At 35.9% G+C, this 10,632-nt stretch overlaps 2 protein-coding genes across 3 annotated transcripts in view; one reads left to right on the top strand and one right to left on the bottom strand.

The window, feature by feature from the left end:
- The window catches only part of DENND4C (DENN domain containing 4C), a 125,514-nt gene extending 117,601 nt beyond the window's left edge, over positions 1-7,913 (top strand). For both annotated transcript variants that reach the window (XM_024747153.1, XM_024747154.1), the window contains 3 exons: positions 1,973-2,123; positions 3,868-3,932; positions 4,398-7,913. In XM_024747153.1, the coding sequence (XP_024602921.1) occupies positions 1,973-2,123; positions 3,868-3,932; positions 4,398-4,534 (353 nt within the window). In that variant the 3' untranslated portion in view covers positions 4,535-7,913. The remainder of the gene's footprint in view (positions 1-1,972; positions 2,124-3,867; positions 3,933-4,397) is intronic.
- A 275-nt stretch (positions 7,914-8,188) lies between these two features.
- RPS6 (ribosomal protein S6) overlaps positions 8,189-10,632 on the bottom strand; it is a 5,135-nt gene continuing 2,691 nt past the window's right edge. Inside the window, exons 6-7 of the mRNA XM_024747155.1 lie at positions 8,437-8,594; positions 8,189-8,327 (exon numbers count right to left, since the gene is read on the bottom strand). Coding sequence (XP_024602923.1) covers positions 8,232-8,327; positions 8,437-8,594 — 254 coding nt within the window. The 3' untranslated portion in view covers positions 8,189-8,231. The remainder of the gene's footprint in view (positions 8,328-8,436; positions 8,595-10,632) is intronic.

Below are 10,632 nucleotides of genomic sequence, written 5' to 3' on the forward strand. Positions count from 1 at the left end.
ACTAAAATTATTGTTGAAAGAAAGTAAAGACCACCTAAGTAAATGGAAAGAAATCCCATGTTCATGGGCCAGAAAAGTTAATATTGTTAAGATGGCAGTACTCCCAAATCGATCTATAGAGTCAGTACAATCTATATCAAAATTCCAGGTGGCTTTTTTATAGAAATTGACAAGCTTATCCTAAAATTCATATGGATTTTCAAGGCACCTAGAATAGCCAGAACAGTCTTGGAAAAGAAGAACAAAGTTGTAGGACTCATACTTCTGAATTTGAAAACTTACTACAAAGCTACAGTAATCAAGAAAGTAGAAAACTGGCATAGGATAGACATAGGTCAATGGAGTAAAGTTGAGTTTCCAGAAATAAACCCTCACATGTACAGTTAAATGCCTTTCAACAAGAGTGCCAAGGACCATTCAGTGGGTAAAGAATAGTCTTCAACAAGTAGTGCTGGACAACTGGAACAACATGCAGAAAAAATAAAGTTGGATCTCTTCCTGGTTCACTGCTAATTGGAATAAAAATAGTGCAGCTGCTTTGGTGTAAATAGTTTCACCGTTCCTCAAAATGGTAAACAGTTACCATATGACACAGCAGTTGCACTCTTAGGTATACACCCAAGAGAAATGAAGATACACATCCACATAAAAACTTGTACACTGTTCTTAGCAGCATTTTTCTTAATATCCAAATAATGAAAACAACCTAAATGTTCATTTTCACTGATAAATGGATAAAGTATGGTATATCCGTATAATGGAATATTATTTGGCAATAAAAAGTAGTGAATACTGATACATACTACAAAATGAATGAATTTTAAAATATTATAGAAGCAGCAGCCACAAAAGAGAACAGAAAGTATGATTCCATTTATATCAAACAATCAGAATAGGCAAAACTGTAAAGACAAAATTAGATTAGTGGTCACCTAGGGCTGAGGGGTTGGGAAGATAGAGTGACTGCTAATAGGTGGATTTCTTTTGGAGGAGATAAAAATGTTCTAAAATTGGTGATGGTTGCCCAACTCTGTGAATTAAGGAGCAATAGTGAAGTTGCATATTATATTTGAGTTATGCTCTAAAATCACAACATAACATGAAAATCAAATCTATTTAGCATGTAGAAAAACTAGGATCAAAACCCATAGCAGCCAGTATTTCCTCTTGTATTGTAACAGAGAACTTTGCTATTTCTATGGTTTGAACACAAATGAAATATTCCTAGTTGCCTTTATTAAGGGGCTGGATTGTATGAAAATTACAGTAACTTGCTTTATGACAGACACTTAAAATGAGGCTGACTGGGGAACTTTTGGATACATAGTTCCATCTCAACTAATGTGGGTGTAATAAAATTGTATGGCTGCTGGGATTACCTACAGTATTAAAGTTTTCCCTTTTTCTGGGCCAAGCTCACATTGTTGATTTTTAATGGTACTGTGGTTCAAGTATACCACTGAAGCACTTTTGTAATATATGAAATCCGTATAAATACTTGTTCTTAATAATTCTAGAATTACCCTTGTATCAATTAGGATTATACGCTACTGTATTTAATAGAAAACAACAGAATTTTAAACAGCTAAAGATTATTCTCTCACATGAAGAATTTATGAATTAGATACTCCAGGACTGGTAGGCAACTCCTCTGCCATCGGGGACCCAGGCTCCTTATGCTTTGTCTGCTTTTCCATCAGGAAAGATTCATGGTCACAGGATGGCTGCTGGCATACAAGATATCACATTGCAGCCTCAAGCAGGAAGCCCTAAGTTCAGGAAAAGGGCAAAGGGACAGGCCTCTCCTATCTGAAGAAAGCAAGAAAAATATTTTTTAGCTGGTCACATTACTACATAATTTTACTTGTGATGGGGAGGTGGTGTTGAATAAAAAATGATACAAATCTGAAAAAAAACTTCTTTAATAATTAGAGTGACTAAATGTATTCTTTTACTGTGTTCTTATCATTAGATTCTGAAAAGAAATTGTCTCTCCTGTCAGAGGAACAACAAGCAACAAGCGCTTTAGTAGAAACCATCAGGCAGAGTATTCAACATAATGATGTTCTTAAACCCATCAACCTGCTTTCACAACAAATAAAGGGAGACATGAAAAGACAAAGGTAATAATCCAGTATTTGGTACTTGATACCATTCGAAATAATTTCATGGTATTTTAAAAATGATTTTTAAAACTATCTCTAGTTGTAAAAGAAACACATACTCATTGTAGAATATCTGATTGTCTTAAAAAGTGCTACCCAGGGCTTCCCTGGTGGCGCAGTGGTTGAGAGTCCGCCTGCCGATGCAGGGGACACGGGTTCGTGCCCCGGTACGGGAGGATCCCACATGCCGCGGAGCGGCTGGGCCCGTGAGCCATGGCCGCTGAGCCTGCGCGTCCAGAGCCTGTGCTCCGCAATGAGAGACCACAGTAGTGAGAGGCCCGCGTACCAAAACAAAAACAAAAAAAAAAACAAAACAAAACAAACAAACAAAAAAAAAAGTGCTACCCAAATGCATTTATACTTGATCACAAACATAATAAAAATATCTGGGAAATAGATTAAATTTTAGGAGGTAATTCATTTATGTCTAAAACGTACTGAGTCTTTGTGAAAACATTACTACTATTCACTGGAAACCTATAAATGTGTTAACATTGATGTTATACATATGTACTGCTCGTTCAGGTCCTGTCACGTATCTTGTGAGATGTAAAAAAATATATATATATATATACATGGGTTTAGGAGTAGAAACAATTTAGGAAGATGATGGAAGCAATGAATAACAAACGGTATGGAGCTGTCCTGATCCTCTTACTATTTATTGTCTGCTAACACGCTTGGATCAGTACTCATCCCAGTCTCAGCATAAATGAATTTTGTGGTGGAAGCTTCAGAAAGAGAGACAATACCTTCTATCAAACATAAACAGTGTTTCCAGGTGCTCTTCAAGTTTCTAGTCATGGCATCTTTGAAGATAGTCTCAGAAATGATAGGACAAGAATTCATAATGAAAATGGATAGATCCTTCTATAATCTCAACAGTTGAGGTAGAGATTATCTCCTTCACAGCCTAAAGAGCAGCCACTTTCAAGTATCTGTAGTTGAAGGACAGGGAAGGAATATTAGAAATGACATACTGTGGCTTCTGAAGCTTCTAAAGAAAGCTGCATGGAGCAGAATCAGCATTACTCTCTAATTTTTTTTTCTGTAAATACTCAAATCAGTTCATAAGTTTCCCCTTTTTTTAACAAATGAGTCACGAATCTCATTTTTAGGGTTTCATTTGTAACATTTTTATGTTCGCAAATCAAATAAAGGTGATTTATCCTTTACTGTTGGGTTAAGTAGTAGAGACCACACCATCTTTCATACTGTTTGTGTCCAAGGGTTTTAGACCCCTAACTTACTTAGAAATTCATCTCTTACTTTGTCATGTGGCAAAAGTCTGCTTTTGTAAATCTGAATTAGAAAGTAGAATTAAAAGTTACCTATTATATTGCTAAATAATTACAATCAAGTTAAAATAAGCCATTTTTAGTTATTTCGAATGTGAAGCTTTATGCCCATTAACTTTTAACTTTTTAATTTGAAACATAAGTTTGCAGGAAATTGCAAAGATAGTACAAAGAGTTCCACTGACCCTTTACCCAGCTTCTCCCAAAGGTGACATAAGTGTAGTGTAATGTCAAAACCAGAACACTGACATGGATGGATACATTACTGTTAACTACAGAACCAAATCTTTTTTTTTCAAGTATAGTTGATTTACAGTGTTGTGTTCTATCACCATTTTAAAAAACCTTCATAGGGTATTTTTATGCTCTTTGACCATTAATTTTAAAAAATATTTGTTTTATAGGAGTTTATACAGAGAAATCCTCTTCTTATCATTAGTATCTCTTGGAAGAGAGAATATTGATATTGGTAAGTTCGTCAACTGGGGATTCCTTAAAGGGGGTTTAAGTCTTATTTCTTAAAGAAACTTTTAAAATTCTAATTGGTATGGGCAGATACTCCATTTGCCTTTAAAAAGATTTTTGCCTTTAAATATGCAGTTTAAATATGTATATAAAAATGATTTGGGGCTTCCCTGGTGGCGCAGTGGTTGAGAGTCCACCTGCCGATGCAGGGGACACGGGTTCGTGCCCCGGTCCGGGAAGATCCCACTTGCCGCGTTGCGGCTGGGCCCGTGAGCCATGGCCGCTGCTCCTGCGCATCTGGAGCCTGTGCTCCACAACGGGAGAGGCCACAACAGTGAGAGGCCCGCGTACCGCAAAAAAAATAAAAAATAAAAAAATAAAGATTTGACTCCCATTTTTAAATGCATAGCTTTTATTTTATTATTTATTATTAAGAAATACCAACTGTATTTTTGAAAATATCTTTCAGAGGCTTTTGACAATGAGTATGGACTTGCATACAATAGTCTATCTACAGAGATCCTTGAAAAGTTGCAGAAAATTGATGCTCCACCAAGTATCAGTGTGGAGTGGTGCAGGAAGTGTTTTGGAGCACCTCTCATTTAAATAAGATTCACTAGATTTTGGACACAGAACTGGGGGAATAGATTCAATGTGGAGACATTCAAGGTTTGTTTCAAATTACGAATTGGTGAAAACTGAAATGAAGTTATTCTTGGGACAATAGATAATGAAATGTAATTCATACTGAATCATCTCAGAAGGTAAAAATGCCACTAAAATGCCCTAGGGTTTACTGATGAAGATTTACAATTTCTGAACTGTTTTTATCTGCTGAAAATTGGTTTTGCATTTCTCAGTGTTTGTAGCAGTTCGATGAGAAACCATATTCATTCTTGGCGTTTTGTCTATATCTGAAGCTATTGAGTTTGGGGAATGGCAAATTAATGTAAACTTGCCTAACCCCAAAACAAACGAAATCTCAATTATAAGAGCAACTATTTGTGTATTGTGTATATATGTGTGGCTGTGTATCTACTCAGCCATATTATATTTATTAAAATTCTTAGATTGCATGTTGCAATAAAGTTTTCTGAAAGGGGCTCTCCAACTATTAAATAAATGACTACTACTAAACTCGTATGTAGTCATTAATCTCAAAATTACCTTAAAGTCTGATAACTGCCTTGCCTTTGACTTTAAAATTAATATATATTTTTACCCTTCATGTTATGTATTAGCTCCCTTAATGGATTGTATCTTGAATATCCAGTTACTTCCTTTCATCCTCTTCCCAGTATCATGTTAATTTGCAACAGCTTTAAAATTGTAATAAATGAGCCAGATAGTTTAAATGAAATTAATCAGCTTCATAATTTACAAAATTAAAATTCTTGTGTCTTTGGGCCTGAAATTGTTCAGGCACATAAATTGTTGCTATTGGTCACTTTTAAAAACCTGTGGGATAACTTGCACTGCACACAGAATTTTATTCTTGTATAAAATTTAGATTTGTACACTTACTATTTGTGCATTTGTAAATACTGTTTTTTAGGCTGAATCAATTGTCTTAAAACGTTAAAGCTTATTAAACTTGTTGCCAGTAGGTTTAAGAAAATCATGACCTCACATGCCTCACTGACATTTATCATGCCTTTCATTAACACATCCCTTAGGGACAGTAAATTTGCCTTACCTCTCTGCATGCATGGTTTGAAAAGCCAATGATTGTGTGTGCTCGCTTTTACAGTAATTATGCAGATGACTAAATCGGTTGGTAATTATTTGCAAATGGTACAGTTAACAGCACACATCTCCTTCCTACCTGCTATAATCTTTTAAAAATTGTTACTATACCAATCTTCCAACATTTCAGGGTTAGTAAGACCTATGCAGAATCCTAGTTTCGATTTGTTAAAGTGATAAGTGAAAGAACTTGTCAGAAACTGTGTACAATTCTCATTGCCTTAAAAATGGATCTTTTGCACTGTCTCAGAGAATATATTTTTGCAACTTAAGACTTGGTACTAGTTTTAATACTTAACACTTATTGCCCCAACAGAAAGTTTGGAATTACTTTGCATATAAAAAAATCAAGGTTGAATAAAACGAAAACTTCTCAAGTTTGCTGTGCTTGTCTGACATTTTTAAGGCTCCTGAAGTGTGTACAGCAATTCAAGCTTTTGTGATCTTCAGAATTCCAGTATTGTCTGTTTTCCCATTTCTCTGTAGTTCTCAATAACTTGAATTACCAAAGCACTTCCCACTAAAACGACCCTGTGATAAAGATCTCCTTACACATTTAATACTTTGCTATATTGTATCAAATTATAAAATTTCTAATAGCTTTTTAATATTAATCTAAATAACTTAGCCATTATATATTGGAAAGCTTAGCCTGTGGCTGTCATTCAGAAATTGAGACTGATTTGTATTAAAATTGCTTAAAGGCCTTTTCTTGCACCTACCACAGAAAGGGCAGTAAAAACTTGTAGCAAAAACAGACCAAAAAAAAAAGATTTCAAATCATTATCTATAGATTTTAGAAATATCTAGAATGACTGTATGAGACTTAAATCCTGATTAACTTCTGAAAGCGATCTTTCAAATTATGGCAGATTGTTTAGCATAACCTTACACTGCTTTTAGATTTGGTATTAACTGCATTTCATAGATTGATTATAGCAACCTGCACAGTTAATGATTTAACAATCATAAACAAGTCTGACATACCTTTGGGATATTGAGTTGTTGCCCTTTTCATTTTTGGTATACACTAGTAATATGGGATTCAGTGTCTTTGCAATGCTAAACTCTTAAATCTGCCAGATTTCATAAGCTAGTATAGTCTAGGCCCACCTTACCTATCTGTCCACCTCAGTGACTACTCCTCAAAATAAGAAAGCAGGGTGGTTCTCATGTTTTATGCATTAGAATCAACCAGCTACTAGCTAGAATTCTGGGCTTACACCAGACCTGCCTTTTGGCATGTTACCCTCTAGGATTCAGCTGTAGTGTCAGTCCTTCTGGCACTGGTATCTTTTTTTAAATGCTGTAAATTCAACTTATAACTTTGTCAATTGCCAATTAAGACTTTAAGACTTTTGTAACTTTTTAATATTTCATTAAGAGCTATGGGTGCTGTTCAGCAGAGTAATAACAACATTGTAAATCAACTGTACTCCAATTAAAAACAAAAAAGCTATGGGGCGCTCCTCTATGAATCTTGCTTCAGGGCTGGCATTATTGGCCTAACCTGGGAACTTATTAATGACTGTGGGGCCCCAAACTACCGAATCCTAATCCACTTTTTAGCCAGATCCCCAGGTGATTCTTACACACACTTCACTGAAGCACTTCTTCAGTCTCCACGTTGGAGCCGCTTGAAAATTTTACTCACCTGTGGTTAATATATACTCTGGCAAAGGAGCACCTTTTAAAGCCTAATGTGCCTTCTTTTAAGACCCTTCTAGTCTATAATGGTTTGAATGAAGGTTCTAACTGCAAGTACTATAGAAACCAGACATAGTACATTAGAAAAAAGCATACTTTTGGGACTTCCCTGGCAGTCCAGTGGTTAGGACTCCACACTCCCACTGCCAAGGGCCTGGGTTCAATCCTTGGTCAGGGAACTAAGATCCCACACCCCACAAGCTGCATGTTGCAGCCAAAAGAAAAGTATACTTTCTCTGTGCATCCTTCACTGATGCAAGAGTGTTTCTAAAAAGAGGTACAGTCAACTCCTTCGCAGTGAAATATAATAAAAACAAGTAGAGTTGAGAAGTTTTCTGTTAATGCATTAAATTTGCACTGGTTTTAAAAACTTTGTCAACTATTTTAAAATGGTATCCATTAACTATGCTTTTAACAAGTTATCCTTTTTACATATGACAAACGTCCATCTTCACAAGGGCACTTTTCATGTATCGTGTATAGATCTTTAAGAAAAACTGTATTCCTCAAAATAAAGTGTATCAAAGATTAATAGTCCTAGTCATTTATTTCCCCTGTATTGTTCAATGCCTTGCTAAAAAGCCAATGAACATGCTAAGAGTCCTTTCCTGAGCCACCCACCAAAGAAACTCTGTCCTGGCCATCTCTTCCACTATCACAGTTCAGTCTCAGTGTCTGAATCTGAAGGATTATCACTTTCAGGTATCTCTTGCAGACTTTATCTACCACTAGATTATACAGTACCTCCTCTTCTATAAGTTTCTCGACCTTCGTTTATTTTATCATCAATTAAAACTCAATAAAGGAGATGTGATGTCTGATCTTATTTATTTGTTACTCTAAGAACATCTCATTTTTGACTGGACTCAGACTTAGAAGTAGAAGCTCTCAGAGAGGACAGCCTCCGTCTCTTGGCAATCTGTTCCTGGCGTTTTTCTTTGGCCTCCTAAACAAAACCAAAAAAAAAAAAGCAGTTAATGCTTATCTGGATTAAAAATGCAAATCCAAAGCCAGGCCTATCCCCCCAACCCCCAACACACACACTGAGGACTTACCTTCATTCTCTTGGCCAAAAGTTTAGCATATTCTGCAGCCTCTTCCTTATTTTTCTTAGTACGCTGTTTCTTCAGAGCAATTCGCCGACGTTTGTGTTGCAGAACACGTGGAGTAACAAGACGCTGAATCTTGGGTGCTTTGGTCCTAGGTTTCTTACCTAAAAATTCAGATAATGACTCAATCACCTCAATAATACCCTTGTTCAATAGGACCCACATTTACATTTTTTAAGCATTAGAAACAGATTCGAACTCAGTAGTTCCTATGAAAACTTATTTGTATGAGACAGTTTACTAGGGACCAGTGTTTTCCTATACCAATAGCTTGGATGTCAAGTTCAAGATCATACGTAAATTCAGCATAGTAATAGGTTACTTTGCTGAACAGTTGGAAGTCATACCCCATACTTTTTTCTGTTCACTTTGATTTCCCTTCCACAATTACATTGTCTTGGGAGGATATTATATCTCTGTACTGTTAAGACACATGAGCATTATTTTAAAACAGTATTAACCGCATATTTAACTTGTCATGAAAACTAAGTAAAGCATTAACTGCATCCCACCATACTCCTGGAGTGAAACTTAACATTAGAATGAATGAATGAATGAACGAATGAATTAATTTGTTTGTTTGTTTGGTGGTGCTGCCCGGCTTGCAGGATCTTAGTTCCCCAACCAGGACTGAACCTGGGCCACCACAGTGAAAGCAGAGTCTTAACCACTGGGCCACCAGGAAATTCCTGAGAATATCTTCATTTAGCCTGTCTGATTTATAATCCAAAATCCTCTGGATTATAAATCTGCTTCAAAACAGGAGTCTTTTCAGATGCAGTGGTTTTAGTTTGTGGACACCTTCTGGGAGCAATAAACACTTCAGATAAATATTCTAAGACTAAATGCTCAGTTGTCCAGCTTCTGCTAAAATAAAAAACCCTTTGGAATTATAAAGAAAAAAAGAACCATCTTAAATGTCTGTTAAGTGGCACTTAGTACACTAATGATATTTCCAGGGGTGCAACTGCAGGGAACTACCATATATTTGCCAGTTACTTCACTGAAAGTCATACCCGGCACACAGTAGGTGCCCAAATATTTCGTATGAGTGACCAATGAGCACTTACCATATACCAGGTATTAGCTTATTTAAGCCCCCAGTCCTGAAAACCAAAACCCAAGCAAAATTTTTCAGATCTGTCAAGAAAACCCAACCCAAAATTAACATGCTATTTATTCCACTTATTATAAATATTCATACAATTTACTACAGAAATATTACTGAGCATTGCTGCTGCAGACCTCACTACTGATGGGTTATCTTGCCTAATAAACAATATACCTTCTTAAAATATAAAACACCAAGGTTCCTGAAAAAACTAAAAATTGAGTTCCCATATGATCCAGCACTCCCACTCCTGGGCATATATCCAGACAAAACTATAAGTCATAAAGATACACGCCACCCCTATGTTCACAGCAGCACTATTCACAATAGCCAAGACAGGGAAACAACCTCAATGTCCACCGACAGATGAAGGGATAAAGAAGATGTGGTAGGTATATACAATGCAATACTACTCAGCTACAATAAAGACCTAATGCCATTTGCAGCAACTTGGACGGACCTAGAGATTATCATACTAAATGAAGTTACAGTAAGACAAATACCATATGATATCACTTACATGTGAAATCTAAAATATGACACAAATAACTTTACAAAACAGACTCACAGAGAACAGACTTGTTGCCAAGAGGGAGGGATGGATTTGGGAGTTTGGAATTCAGATGTATATTATACAAAGAATGAATAGACTAAGGTCCTACTGCATAGCACAGGGAATTATATTTAATATCCTGTGATAAACCATAATAGAAAAGAATATGAAAACGAATGTACATACATATAACTAAATCACTTTGCTGTACTGCAAAATTAACACAACATAGTAAATCAACTACACCTAAATAAATTTATATACATATGAAAACCCCCAAACCCCAAACACTTGTTCCCTGGTATTTTGAATAAAGTTTCTTTCCAACTTCTAATTCTCACAACTCTACTGCTATCCACATTCCAGTTGAAGTAAACCAAGGCCAGAAGTTAAAGCAACTTAAGTGGATGAAAGCATGTATTTCTTTGGTAAACAAAAAAATTAAAACCACTGATATAGAAAGAAAGCAAGCTGGGGG

Source organism: Neophocaena asiaeorientalis, unplaced genomic scaffold, assembly GCF_003031525.2.
Source record: "Neophocaena asiaeorientalis asiaeorientalis breed wild unplaced genomic scaffold, Neophocaena_asiaeorientalis_V1.1 scaffold260, whole genome shotgun sequence".
Classification (NCBI taxonomy): Eukaryota; Metazoa; Chordata; class Mammalia; order Artiodactyla; family Phocoenidae; genus Neophocaena; species Neophocaena asiaeorientalis.